General features: G+C 42.7%; 1 protein-coding gene and 1 non-coding gene across 8 annotated transcripts in view; one reads left to right on the top strand and one right to left on the bottom strand.

The window, feature by feature from the left end:
* Positions 1-14769, bottom strand: part of CFAP61 (cilia and flagella associated protein 61) — a 238393-nt gene that overhangs the window by 99909 nt on the left and 123715 nt on the right. For all 7 annotated transcript variants that reach the window (XM_070472210.1, XM_070472212.1, XM_020878437.2 and 4 more), the window contains exon 18: positions 3633-3760. In XM_070472210.1, the coding sequence (XP_070328311.1) occupies positions 3633-3760 (128 nt within the window). The remainder of the gene's footprint in view (positions 1-3632; positions 3761-14769) is intronic.
* On the top strand, positions 5309-5415 carry LOC139036894 (U6 spliceosomal RNA). The gene has a single exon (XR_011489748.1). It is a non-coding gene; the product is annotated as a U6 spliceosomal RNA (small nuclear RNA).

The following is a 14769-nucleotide window of genomic DNA, read 5'->3' as shown; positions in this document are numbered from 1 at the left end:
CAGATGCACAAGACCTGGGTGCGGGGGATGGGGGGGCAAGTTAGCTGAGCTTCCTCTCCACCCTGAATCACCCTGCCCCTTTCCCCTCTGTGTCAGCCAGCCAGGGCCGGCTCAGGAGGGTCGACAGAGATCGTAGAAAGTCTAAGGCCACTCAAGTCAGCACGAGAGGACTCACCAGGAAGGAGGATGTGGACACACACGGCGGGTGGTGTGTGTCTCTAGAAATGCCTGCCAATCATGTCACCGGGCACTGGGGAGCCCAGGAGGCCTTGCCCTTATGAGGACAAGAAGAAGTCGCCAAGCAATCCACTAGCCTGATGACCAGACAGGAAGGGGTGTCCTCTGAGCAGGTGTGGCTGTGGGTGGGGAGCAGCTGAGGACCAGACAGAATGCTGTACTAAAATCCAAAACCCCAAACACCCCCTCAACACTCCCCCCTCATGTGGAGCTCACACCCAGGTATCTGTGTTAGTTGGTGAAAGTGAAAGTTGTTCAGCTGTGTCCGACTCTTTGTGATCCTCTTTGCGATTCTCTAGGCCAGAATACCGGAGTGGGTAGCCTTTCCCTTCTCCAGGGGATCTTCCCAACCCAGTGATAGAACCCAGGTCTCCCGCATTGCAGGCGGATTCTTTACCAGCAGAGCCACCAGAGAAGCCAAGAATACTGGAGTGGGGAGCCTATCCCTTCTCCAGCAGATCTTCCCGACCCAGGAATCGAACTGGGGTCTCCTGTGTTGCAAGCGAGCTATGAGGGAAGCCCCCTGATGTGTTAGCTGGTGACTGTGGACAAAGCACTTCAACATCCTAGTAGCATCACGGCACTTGGGGAAACAACATGACAAGGCCAAGAACTTCTGCAAGGGCTGCTTTTGGTATCTGAAGAGGAGACCCAAGGTGCTTTGCAGTTTTTCCTGCATGTAAATAATGTAAGAACAAAGAGTTGTGTTTGCTTTGCCACCAGATGACAGGATGACCAGATTTTCTGGAAAAAGAGGTTGCTATCTGGGCCTCAGATGGATTTTCTGGGAACTACGGGGCCCCACCTGGGTTTAATAACACAGAGCAGGAGCACAGGAGGGCGACCCCTAAATCTTGCCTCCAAAATGTGGATTTAATCCTCACTGGAGGTCAGCGCTTGGTGAAAACTGTGTTTCTTCCATTTCCTTCCAACTCGAATCATTTATAAAATCCAGTTCAAATGGCAGTTAAACTGTTAAGTAAAATCTACAGCAGGTTACTATGGTGATTGCTGATTTGAAATAATTAGAGAACATAATGAGAGAACTATTTCCTCTCTTCGGGATTAGATATCCGTAAACTGATACTGGTCTATTTTTAGTGGACGTAATCTGTGCAACGATGATAGAGAACCACGAGTGCTTTAAAATGCTTTAAAAAGGTCTGTCTGATTGAGGAATTTAATCAACCAAGTACTTATATCAAAATTTATACCTGTCTTTATTAAATCTAAGTTGATTCCATAAAAAGAAAATTATATGTGTATATATCAATGTAATCATTTTAAACAAGACATAATGACTGGATATACAGCTAAATTAAGATTTAAGATCTGTTTATGATAACTTCTTCTCTACTATAATTTCACAACTCCACCCAGCTCATTCATCATTCAAAAATGGCTGCACACACTGCTGTTCAGAATCTTAGGTGAGGAGTCCTGTCACAACAGGGAAGACCTCAGACTACAGAATGGCACAGGCAGTGAAAAGGAAGTTTCCTGAGTGCATCTCATGATTCCTTCCATGCAATGCAAGACTGCGGTAAACTGACCACAGTATTTAAAGCCTGTGAACTTTGTTCTAATTTCAATAAAGGCAGGAGACTTATGGGACTTCCCTGGCTGTCCAGTGGCTAAGACTCTGTGCTTCCAATGCAGGGGGCCCAGGTTCAATCCCTGCTCAGAGAACTAGATCCTGCATGCTGCAACTTCCAGTTGGCATGAATGTCACAACGAAGATGGAAGATCCTGTGTGCTGCAACCAAGACTCAGCACTACCAAATATATATATATATTTTAAATTAGGACTTCATTGGTGGTGCAAGGGATCTGAATCTGCCTGCCAACGCAGATGACATGGGGTCAGTCCCTGGTCCAGGAAGATCCCACATGCCTCAGAGCAACTAAACTCGCATGCCACAACTACTGAGCCGGCACCCAGAACCTGTGCTCTTCAGACGAGAAGCCAGCACATCATAGCAAAGAGTAGGCCCTACTTGCCACAACTAGAGAAACCTCGTGCCCAGCAATGGTGACCCAGTGCAACCAAAAATTAATTAATTAAAAAAATTAAAGACAGGTGACTTATATCTGGTTAACTAAGGGTATGTTCTGAATAACTGAACAAACTGGCTAGGAACTGAAAGAAATCTTCCGTTAAGTGTGAGGTCAGATGAGTAAAGTACTCACCTGGGGTCAGCTCCTCCCCCTGTCCACCAGGAACAAACACCTTCTAGGGCTCCTTTCCTTTGCCCCTTTCCTTGTTAGCCCTCACCACTCAGCTAGTGGGGATACCTTGCCCCCTTTGCCCACTCCCCTCCTAGCACCTACAGTTTTGAACAGTAGCCAAAGTTTTCTCATGTGATCTTGAGCAAAAGATTTGGGTAAAGAAATAGATTCTCCTAACTTAGGAGTCTGCGGTTCCTCCAAACCAGGGTGTTTGAAAACACGTGGAGACTTTTTACAAAAGTAACCTGGATCTGAGAGAAGTCAGGCACACGTTGGCAGTTCCGTGCTGGTGGTGGAGATACCAGGCCACAAACACAAGTTGTTGGACAATAACCTGGGGCTCTTCCTGTTAAAGAGGGACTGAAATTCGCTGAGCAGATAGAAAGCTAGTGGGGGGAGCTGAGAAGCCTCAGGAATCACCTATCAGGACAATGGGCAGAAATTATGCATTTCGTCAAGGATAATAGAAAACAGCTCAAACAGATGCATGAACCTCAATTGTCCTGGGGGAATGTACTCTGTCTCCTGGCACCCAAAATACAGGGGTCAAAAGAAACGTCCTGGCCTGCCTGCCACCTCTGAAGCCTGTTCTTGATGCATAAAGTCAAAACTGGTCCATCCCCACACCTGTTTGATCACATAGAACATCTGTTAAAATACAAGTTCCCAGGGCCCTCCATGGGACTTTCTCCTTCTGTATGTCTACAAGGTCTGGGAATCTACATTGTTAACAAATGCTCTAGGTGGTTCTTATAATTCAGCCAAAAAGTGAGCACTAGTATAAAACCAGGCTGAAAAACATCTTGAATTGATCAGAGTGACACATACTAGGCACTGCAGGCCACATGGTCTCTGTCACATCTGCTCAAAGCTGCCACTGTATTAACAAAATAGAGACAAAACATAAATAGATGAGCATTACTGTGTTCCTGTAAAGTTTTATTTTTAAAAGCAGGTGGACCTGCTTTGACCTGAGAGGCCAGAGTTTGCCAACCTCTGATCTAAAATATTCCTCTGATTCATTTTTTTTTTATTAATCTACATAGGTAAGGTATGTGAGGTGTCAAAAAAAAAAATCAGGTCTGTCTTTTCAAGGGACCCTCTCAGGTGTGGGAAGAGAAAGGCCCCTTTAAAAACAAACTAATAAATAAAGTAAAACAACTTACCAAAATACCAATGTTTCTAGGAAGGAAATTCCAACATTGGATGCGCCAACGACAACAATCTTGGCATTGATGGTTATTTTAGGTTCCAGTGATAGTTTTCTGTTTGTATGGTTCAAGGCATAACTCAACTGGAAAAAAGCAGAAAGAGAAAAATGGACTTGAGGAAAACATAGCTGAGTCTGCATTCCCAAATTGGCAATTACTTAACCAGAATATTATCAGCACATCAAACTGAAAAATGCCCCTGCACAGCCCCGAGGAGATTTACAGGAAGGAATGTCAAATAAATTAATGTAAGAATATGGGAATATACCTAATACCTAGGCTGGTGCACATCAAAATGCTTAATTTAGATCACTTTTTGTCTTATTATTAGCAGATGTTTCATACAGAACTGAGGCCATCTATGACTAGAGATGATAAAGTGAATAATCCCACAGGAAGACAGGCAAGCTGCTCCCTGAGAAACTGTGGTTTCATCAAAGACCCCAATCTTCCCTTCCATCCAGAGTTTCCTGAAACTGTGAATGACTGGACTATAGTAGCCATGTTCTTGATGGAAAGTATTAATTCTATTCAATTCTGCATCCCTCATAGCATCTGGAGCACAGTAGATGTCCAGTAATATTTATAGAATGACAAACGTATTGAATGACAAACATATTGAATGACAAAAGCATATTGGATAATAAGGCTTGTTCAGTCTTTCAAATAACTTAGGGTCAGGGAAGACTCTTAGAAGCACAGAGAGTAACAGATGATTGTTTTAATGCCCGTGTTTGAAAAAATGACATGGATTGATTTGTTTGGTTCACTTTCCTGCAGAGGCTTCAGTGGGAGCCTGAAGTGTACAAGGGAAGGTTTTACTACAAGGAAGTGATGGGGTACTCTTGAAGAATGTCAGACTAGAAAGATCAGAAGACTTTGCTTCCAATTTTTAATTCATAAATTCAACAAAATTTTAATCTGATGCTTCTTCCTGTGTGTCCAGACAATAACAGGGTTTGCAGCTGACTTTTCATCAGAAGCAATGGAGGCCAAGAGTCGGTGGAGTGATGTCCACACCAATGCATGTCTCCCGTTCAAGTTCCTATTACATTAGCATTAACTCATCCTCTAGGTTAGAGACCTTCAAATCTAGTAGACCAAACCAGTTTTTAAGGTCCCCAATCCTGAGACCTCACGAGTTGGAAGTCTTAACGGTGAAGTCCTATGGAAAGCTAAGTTCCCACTTACTTTTTAGTGCTTAAGGCAGCATGCGGGGGGTGGGTCGCATGCTTTGCAATTCACCCAGGAACACGTGTGATCTAGAGGATAAATCCCCTCTCTCCAGCTCGAGCTAGCCCAGCAACACGAGGTAGGAAAATGTCTTGAGAAAAATAAAGTATTAACAGAAATCCAAAACAAAGTTCCAAGATTTTATACTCTCCCCATAATTATTGATGGTGCCTCCCAGCATCTGTTTCACTCTCTCCCACATCTATGAAGCACACCACGGATTATGAGAAAAGACAATCCACTCCCATCTTTAAGAGGGGACTCTAGTTGATACAAACCAAGTTGTATAATCCCACCCTCCTTGCTCAACAATGACCCAGAATAGACATGTGACCTCTGCCGGCATAATCAGAGTGAAGCTCAGGACTTCTGTGTGATGATTTAAGAAGAAAAGCCTCATGCTCGCTTCAGCAGCACATATACTAAAATTGGAACAATACAGAGAAGATTAGCATGGCCCCTGCGCAAGGATGATACACAAATTCGTGAGGCGTTCCATATTTTTTAGCCAGGAAATGGATGCAACCTAGATGCCCATCAGCAGACGAATGGATGAGGAAGCTGTGGTACATATACACCATGGAATATTACTCAGCCATTAAAAAGAATTCATTTGAATCAGTTCTAATGAGATGGATGAAACTGGAGCCCATTATACAGAATGAAGTAAGCCAGAAAGACAAAGACCATTACAGTATACTAATACATATATATGGAATTTAGAAAGATGGTAACGATAACCCTATATGCAAAACAGAAAAAGAGACTCAGATGTATAGAACAGACTTGTGGACTCTGGGAGAAGGCGAGGGTGGGATGTTTCAAGAGAACAGCATCGAAACATGTATATTACCTAGGGTGAAACAGATCACCAGCCCAGGTTGGGTGCATGAGACAAGTGCTCGGGCCTGGTGCACTGGGAAGACCCAGAGGGATCGGGTGGAGAGGGAGGTGGGAGGGGGGACCGGGATGGGGAATACATGTAAATCCATGGCTAATTCATTTCAATGTATGACAAAAACCACTGCAATGATGTAAAGTAATTAGCCTCCAACTAATAAAAATAAATGGGAAAAAAAAGAAGAAGAAAAGCCTCTTGCCTTCCAGATGGCTTGGGGTATGTGAAGCCTGAAACAGTATAGTTGTCATGTCACCAAGAGGGAAATGATTCTGGGATGAAGCTCCATGAGAATAACAAAGAAACAGAAGAATTCCTTTCAAATCCTACCTGAACCCCATGCTATCTTTGGGCTCTTCAGTTATAGGAGCAATAAGTGTCAGTCAGGTATTGCCAAACAGTGTTACATAACAAACTGCCCCAAAATGCAGTGGTTTAAAACACTGCCATCTATTTTGACTCAGGTAAATCTGAATCACCAGGAAGAAGGCTGATGTCAGTGGGATTCATCAGGGTTTGGCTTCACTCTGCAGTTTTCAGTTTGGCTTCACATGGCTCTCTTTTTTTTTTTTTTAATTTATCTATTACTGAGGTACAGTTAATGTACAATATAAGTTTTAGGTATACAACTGAGTGAATCATGATTTTTCAAGGTTACACTCCATTTATAGTTATTATAAAATATTGGCTATATTCCCTGTGCTGTACAATATATTCTCATAGCTTATTTTACTTTTTTTTTTTACTAAAATTCTACTTTGTATTGGAGTACAGCCAACTAAAAATGTTTTGATAGTTTCAGGTGGACAGCAAAGAGACTCAGCTACAATATATAGATGTCCATTTTCCTACCTATCTTATCTTTTTTGGTGACAGAGAGCTGGGTCTGTCATGGCAGCAACGAAAGTGCAAGAAGGATAAGTGAAAATAAGAAATACCGTTGCAACCCCATGGACTGTAGCCTGTTAGGCTACTTTGTCCATGGAATTTTTCAGGCAAGAATACTGGAGTGTGTTGCCATTTCCTCCTCCAGGGGATCTTCTCAACCCAAGGATTGAACCCACATTTCCTGTGTCTTCTGCATTGCAGGCAGATTCTTCACCTGCTGAACCATCAGGGAAGCCCACTTATTTCTTAATAAGGTATTAAAAAATATTGTTCATGGCCAAAGCAAGCCACAAGGCTGAGCCCAACACCCAAGAGATGGGGAAGCAGACTCCCCTGGAGTGGGAAGAATGTCAAAGTCACACACAAGGGTGCAGCCCAGGGAAGGAAGAAGCACTGGGGAGAAAGATGCAACCCTCCCTGTTTCCTTGATGGTTAGGCCAGTTTGTTTCTTTTATACGCAACTAAAAACTTCCTAAACTGATAGACTTTCTGAATGACAATAATAAATATATCATTTAGGTGAAAGAGTATCTCCTCTTCAAATAAATGTCACACTGATTTGCCCTCTGAAATTTTCCCAGCATAGGCCAAAGAGGAGTTTTTTGAGAAAAGTAGTTAACCCTGGTACACCTGGCTGCCGAAGTGGACTGTGCTCTGATTAACTTGCAGGACCAGCCTTGGCAGCAGCAGGTTGGGTCTGGCAGTTTAGAGGGAAGACGCCAGAAAGCATAGCCCGTGGTATGATGGCATCTAATCGAAGGTCCAATTAACAGACTTAAGATGCAAGCATCTTCACAGAGGTCAGAACCCAAGATTCCTTCCATAGGAGGTATGTTCAGACATTCCCCTCTGCTGCCAGGAAGTGCACGCGGACACTGCAACACGGGCAGTCATGAAATTCCCTGGTAAAGAATGATACCTCATTGATGAAACAGTTCCTGAATCAAAGATACAAAGGCGGCCGGGGAACACAGCAGAATGGCTTTTGTTTCCCTCACAATAGCTTTAACACCAACAGCTGCCAGGCCTCAGAAATCACCTTTCTAACCGCTGAATACACACAGTGGCCTCGGGTGTCAGCAGTTAGCATCAGTACCCACGAGGGTGGGTGTCTCGGGAGAGCAATCAGGCCTCACAATGGTTCTCGGGAAACCCAATTTTGTGTCCAGGCTTTAATTAAAAACATATTCATCACTGGGTATGAAGAAGTAACCTGAAGAAGCCACGTTTTCCTTTTGTCAGGATAGGCAGTTTTTAAATACCTTGGGGAAAAAAAACAAAACATTCTTTCCAGCCTGGAAATGTCTTTCAGTGACAACTGCAAATGAAGATGGCTTTCAAAGGGTGTGTTCTGCCTGTAAGCTGGAAGCTCCAGGCATTTTTGGAAGATAGCACAATGTGTCCTTCCTTTATGTTCCTTCAAGCTACAGACTTTGACAGTAAAGAAAAACAGGTATGGAAGACCCTCTGAGCCAAGCCAGGTTTTCCTTTTCTTGGTCTGAACATCTACCAAAGATGTGCTGTGACCTGGAGATCCTAGTTTAGATGCTTGTTTCGGTTTTTTATTTCCTTAATAGCAAAGTAAAAATATAAGCTCTGTTTATTGACTCACACCTTATAGACAGAAATTAAATGTACTTTGGAACAGTAAGTTATCAAAGATGAAACACAGGAGTGTCTATAACCTGTTCCACTATGTACTGTACCAGTGATAATATGGGTGAGAGGTCAGATTCTTACCTCCATGTTCTTTTGAGACATTTATGATTCTATTTTCCTAATGGCATTAAATGAGCATTTTTAGACAAAGGGATGATTTTAAATAGAGAGATGAACAGGTGCCCAGCAAGAAGAGCTTCCCTGATAGCTCGGTTGGTAAAGAATTCCCCTGCAATGCAGGAGACCCCAGTTGGATGCCTGGGTCAGGAAGATCTTCTGGAGAAGGGATAGGCTACCCACTCCAGTATTCTTGGGCTTCCCTTGTGACTCAGGTGGTAAAGAATCCACCTGCAATGCAGGAGGACCTGGGTTCAATCCCTGCCTTGGGGAGATCCCTTGGAGAAGGGAGAGGCTACCTACTCCAATATTCTGGCCTGGAGAATTCTATGGACTGTACAATCCATGGGGTCACAAAGAGTTGGACATGACTGAGCAACTTTCACTTTTAGCAAGAAGGAATAAACCATACAGCATGTATAAGCTGAACTTTTAAGGCTAAAAGACAAGTTCCTTAAAATAGTTTAAGACTCTCATAATGAGTTTAAAACACAAGCCTTAAGTTTCATCCCTGAGATGGGAGAAGAAAGAATGGATAATATGGGAAATTCTTTCTGTTTGGAAATTCTAGAGCTGGGGTGAGATGGGGAGGGGAGAGAGTGTGAAGGTTTCTGAGAAAAGTGATGATAAAGGTCAAGTGGTGGGATGTTGAGATGAGAAAATAGGGAATAGAAGTGAGCATGTGCTTAAATTTTAAGCTATTTATCTGTAATCACCTACAAACTTCTGAATCAGAACACCTTGTACAAGTGAAAGCGTGACTCATCGAGGGGTTTCGTCCTTCTATTAATTCATCTGGCTGGTCTGCCACCCTAAATTATTTGCTTCCTGGGGTCAGAAGCTACATCTTTGTTTTCTGAGGCACTGTTCAATTTCAGTTTAGCTTTTGTTTTATCTGAACAATTCTTGCCACACATTTTTGGACATTTGATCAATGATGAAAGGACGGATAGGCTGACTTTTCATGAGCCCTTCTTAAAGGGTGTTGATATAATTTCCACTGACTAAAAATATTTCCTTTGGTGTTTTCCAGCTGCTTAAATGACCAAACCAATGATTTAGATATAATTAGAGCTTTGTGGTTGTTGTTTAGTCACTAAATAGTGTCTGACTGTTTTGTGACCCCATGGACAGTATGTAGCCCACCAGGCTTCTCTGTCCATGGGATTTCCCAGGCAAGAACACCGGAGTGGGTTGCCATTTCCTTCTCCAGGGAATCTTCTGGACTCAGAGGTTGAATTCATATCTCCTGCACTGGCAGGCAGATTCTTTACCACTGAGCCACCAGGAATGCCCCGTAATAAGAGCCACTTAGGATAAAAGTTTATCTGTTTAGTAAAAACAATACTGATGTACAAGCTCAAGTGAGTTTATGCCGTGATTCACATACATTTGTCAAGAGATCTTAAAGACATGGTTTTGAGTTGTATGCATATGCGCTAACTGTTCTGTGTGCACAAAAAAACTAGTCAAAATATAGCTTTGTCTGGTATATACAGGCCTGAGTTCTGTGTTTTCATAACTGCTTAAGTTTCTCTTTTGCACTTAGAATGAGTTAGAATCACAACACAGTCACGACTGAAACTCAATTTCAAAATCAGAAGTTACTAAAATTACAAACAGGCCATTAAACTAGAAAGCAGTGACAATAAATACAAATGATCCTATACAATAAACCCGATTCTTACTAAAATGCGACATGACAAAGTCTATGATGAATTTTTTCCAATGACACCATTTCATTTGGGGGTGACATTCAAACTCCAGGATCACTGGACTGGGCATCATTAGCCTGGTGGCAAGGTTTGGGCTTGTTTTCTTAACTCTGCTACTGGTTGAAATTCTGAGCCTCTTTTCCTTAAATATCAGTTTCCTCAGGTGTAAAATGGAAGTAAATTACACAAGCCTCTGCCTTCCTCAGCAGGCAAACATGGAAACCATTCATTAAAAAACATCGACAAATACTTGGAGCTTTTCAGGCAAAGATGTTACACAAGGTAAAATTGCATATCCTCTCTCCCATCTGCAATATGAAAGGCAAATCTTCGAAAACACATTTTAAAAGGGCGAAACAAGGAGCTCCATTTTCAGCTCCACACCCATGTGTATCTATTTTTTTCTTACAGAAAGCGTCCAAAGACTTCAAAGGGAGCTCTGTCCAGGCAAGAAAATGGAAGATGGAGAGATTCAAAGCCATTAGAAATAGAGTTTCTGAAATTCTTAATAAGCCTATTTTTGCCTTACAAATGTAATTTTTTTCTTCCTTACACTTTTCCATTCTCTCTCTTCTTTTTAAGAGAGAGAATGCCCCACTTTCCCCCAATTTGATCAAGACGAATAATGACAGGTTGACAGCGCTATAAATATTGGTGTCCGTTTCAGAGTTCAAAGTTCACAAACTGACCTCTTGGGGGCAAAGTATTGCAACATTTACCAAATAAAAAAAGAGTAAGGAGATACAGACACATGAACAAGATTCAATAAGTGGGACATCTCTTCCACAGATGCACAATGCAATTTTGAAAAGTCATTAAAAGGTTCAGAAGCAAGGTAAGAATGCCATCACCTATCCCAGCACAGCCTGAGGGGGCTGTCAGGACAACGCCATGGTTTTCAGCCTTGTTTTCTGAAGGATTCCCTTAACCTTCCTCTCTCTTATAGAATGGGCACTTCTACCACTTCCTGCAGCTCCAGCACTTAGGGAGAATGCACACTGTTACGTCTCTGGCATCTGCTGAGAGGGATGACTCTGGGACCCATTCTGACTTGCTTTCCTAACACGGGGATGAGTGTACTCAGAACCATGTGACGTGGGGCAAGGGGTGAGCTGGGGTTCCTACAGGATCCTCACTGTTGCCCCAGGCACACGGTAAAGTTAGCAGAGTGAATGAGACCCTAATTCAGCGTTGCAAAATTATTCATAACTCTACCCATGATCCCAATATCTGTTGGAAAGACTAATACTGAAGCTGAAACTCCAATACTTTGGCCACCTGATGCAAAGAACTGACTCATTAGAAAAGACCCTGATGCTGGGAGAGATTGAAGGTGGGAGGAGAAGGGGACGACAGAGGATGAGATGGTTGGATGGCATCACCGACTCAATGGACATGAGTTTGAGTAAACTCTGGGAGCTGGTGAGAGACAGGGAAGCCTGGCATGCTGAAGGGGTCGCAAAGAGCTGGACACGACTAAGCAAGTGAACTGAACTGAACTGAACTACCCATAAAGAATTCTTATTTCTTTAAAGAACAATCATGCCTTTAACTCCTTTACATTCTTCACATTATCCCAGGCAAACAGTGGGAGCTTGAGCCCTACCTAAAGAAGAGGGTTCCTGGACTTCCCTGGTGGTCCAGAGGTTAAGAATTCTGCCAATGCAGGGGACACCATTTGATCCCTGGCCCAGAAAGATCCCACATGATTCAGGGCAACTAAACCCATATACCACAACGACTGAGCCCGCTTGCCCTAGAGCCCATGCTCTGCAACAAGAGAAACCACTGCAATGAGAAGCGACAAACCACAACTAGCCCTCACTTGCCTCAACTCGAGAAAGTCCAAGCACAGCATTGAAGACTCAGTGCAGGGATAAACAAGTAAATTTTATAAAAATTAGTAAAAAATATTTTTTTTAAAAAGAAGAGGGTTTCTGTTTCAGTTAGGGTTGGACTTGGCTGCATACAACAGAAAATGCAGCTTAAACACAAAATAGTACCTTTAACAGGATAGAAGATAATTTTTCTCTTTATGAAAAAGAAATCTGGAAACACATAGTCCAAGGCTATTGAGGCAGAGCCAGACTTCCACCTGCCTAATTCCCCATCCTAGTGCATGGCTTCTATCCTCAAGGATGGCCCAGGATGGCTGCCAAAGATCCAGACAGCATGTCCTCATTCCAGGGAGCAGGAAGCAGAAGGGAGGGAAAAAGGGCCTTCCTTCAAGTAAGCCACAGCCTTTAACCAACCTTTTCAGAAACTTTGTTCCAACTACTACTTCTATCTTAGTGGCCAAAACTGAGTCATATGGTCATGCATGCCTAATGCAGGGGCTCTAAGAAACACATTCTCTTTGTTGGGGCATTGCTGCCTGTAACAAAACTGAGATCTTATTACTAAGACAAGGGGGTGGGGGAGGATAGTGGGGCTGACTTGTGGCCTTTGCTGGAATTCTTTGCCACTGTGTGTGCTCAGTCACTCAGTCGTGTCCGACTCTTTTCAGCCCCATCAACTATAGCCCACCAGGTTCCTCTGTCCATGGGATTCTCTAGGCATGAATACTGGAGTGGGTTGCCATTTCCTACTCCAGGGGATCTTCCCAACCCAGGGATCAAACCCATGTCTCTTGTGTGTCTGCATTGGTAGGCAGCTTCTTTACCACTAGTGCCACCTGGGAAGCCCGGCTATAATTCAGTAAGCTTCTATAATTCAATGGGTGAGTTTCTTTAACTTGCACTTTTTAAAATGTTTTTGTTATCAGCTCCATGTCTCCTACACTCATACCCCCCACCTGTTCATTATCACTATTTGTAAATGTTTTAAAAATTCAAATTATTGCCACCCCATGGCATTCACTGGCAACCATTCTTACACATTTATATCTGGGGTGGGGGGGGGAGTGTTTTGGAAGTTGAGTGACTTTAATGGATTTCACCAGTTCTAGGTTGCACATCCCTGAAAATAGCCTCATGGTCAAGGTCATCTTAGCCATTGAGGTCAGCCAGGTAGCTGCAGTGACACAGTTGTCCTTTGCTGGGCACAGGTGACTTGATCAAGGCTATTCACTGTCATCATTTCCAGAGAGTCATATGCATTATGTGACAACACGGGATGAGTTTAACTGCTGCTGACAATGCCTTCAAAAAGATTACAGCATGATTTGGCATCGAAATGAACATTTATTATGTTCCCATGAAGGCCTGGAAACCACACAGCAGGGTGCAAATTTGATATTAGTGAAGCAAATATCAGTCATTGGAGAGAATGGCTATAATTCCATATTTTCTTGCAATGCAACAATCGAGTGCTTTATGGGAGCAAATCAGGGATGATAGATGCCTACAAGTAGACAAAACTGTGTCATATTTTGTTACTGAGACACATGCAAAAGTTTTTTTCTTTTTGCATCCCACAGCAAACAATGCAATTGAAGGGAACATAGATTGGCTCTCCTCTCTGAATAGACGAAAGAAATTTCAAAGAAATAAGATTGTATGACCGATTTGTATGCTGTTCAGGGCCCTCATTAAGACACTGTGTCATAGTTTGGCCATGTTTTTTCCTTAATAGTACATAAAGTAAGGGTTTATCTTATAATAATGACATCTCATGTATATGCTAAGTCACTTTAGTTGTGTCTGACTCTTTGTGACTCTATGGACTGTAGCCCACCAGGATCCTCTTGTCCATAGGATTCTCCAGGCTAGAATACTGGAGTGGGTTGCCATGTCCTTCTCCAGGGGATCTTCCTGACTCAGGAATCAAACCCGCGTATCTTATGTCACCTGCACTGGCAGGCAGGTTCTTTACCACTAGCATCACTTGGGAAGCCTGTAATAACAGCATCTTAGATTTGATAAAGATGATTAAATTCACTTGTTTTTAATTAAATAACATCTTGAACCAGTAGTTCATATTATAACCACTGAAAATATGGTTGCTTTGATGCAATACTCAAGCAGAGGCAAAGGGAGACTCATGTTTGGCTTTTCAGAGACCCAGAGACTCACTGATTCCCCAATGTGAGGATGCTAGCATGGGCACCAGGATAACCTCCTGTGGCTTCACATCCCTCCCTTCCCATCTGAAGAGGTGCCGAGTGTTTAGAAATGTCTTCTGCACCCCTCATCACACCCAGCAACTCCTGTCTGTTAAGGTTCAGCCACTTGGCACTAAAGTTATCATATCCAATACAATGTCAGCCAGAAACTGGAGAAATGACATCTCTGGGGTGAACAGACAGCGAAAGGTAGGCCAAAAGCAAATCCATAGCAGAGAAATGGTTTGTAGAATCAATGACCTGACCTGTATTGCTCTAAAAGCACAAATTACTATTATATCCACGTCTCTTGAAAAAAACTCACTGACTTAATGTCTTAGCTGCCTAACCACTCTCAACCTCTAGAGCCACATGAGAGACCCATTTGTAATAGAATAAAATGAAGGCTTGGCCTCAAAGGTTTTGAAAATACTCAAATTCAAAAGCAGTGAAAGCCATTGTTCCTGTCAAAGAATGTCCTTTTGAAAATTATGGCATTTTACTACAAGGATCCAAGGATAAAAATGGTCCTCTCCATTT

Source organism: Odocoileus virginianus, chromosome 9, assembly GCF_023699985.2.
Source record: "Odocoileus virginianus isolate 20LAN1187 ecotype Illinois chromosome 9, Ovbor_1.2, whole genome shotgun sequence".
In the NCBI taxonomy this organism is placed as follows: domain Eukaryota; kingdom Metazoa; phylum Chordata; class Mammalia; order Artiodactyla; family Cervidae; genus Odocoileus; species Odocoileus virginianus.
The sequence above is the reverse complement of the archived record's forward strand: the minus strand, read 5'-3'. Positions and strand labels throughout refer to the sequence as shown.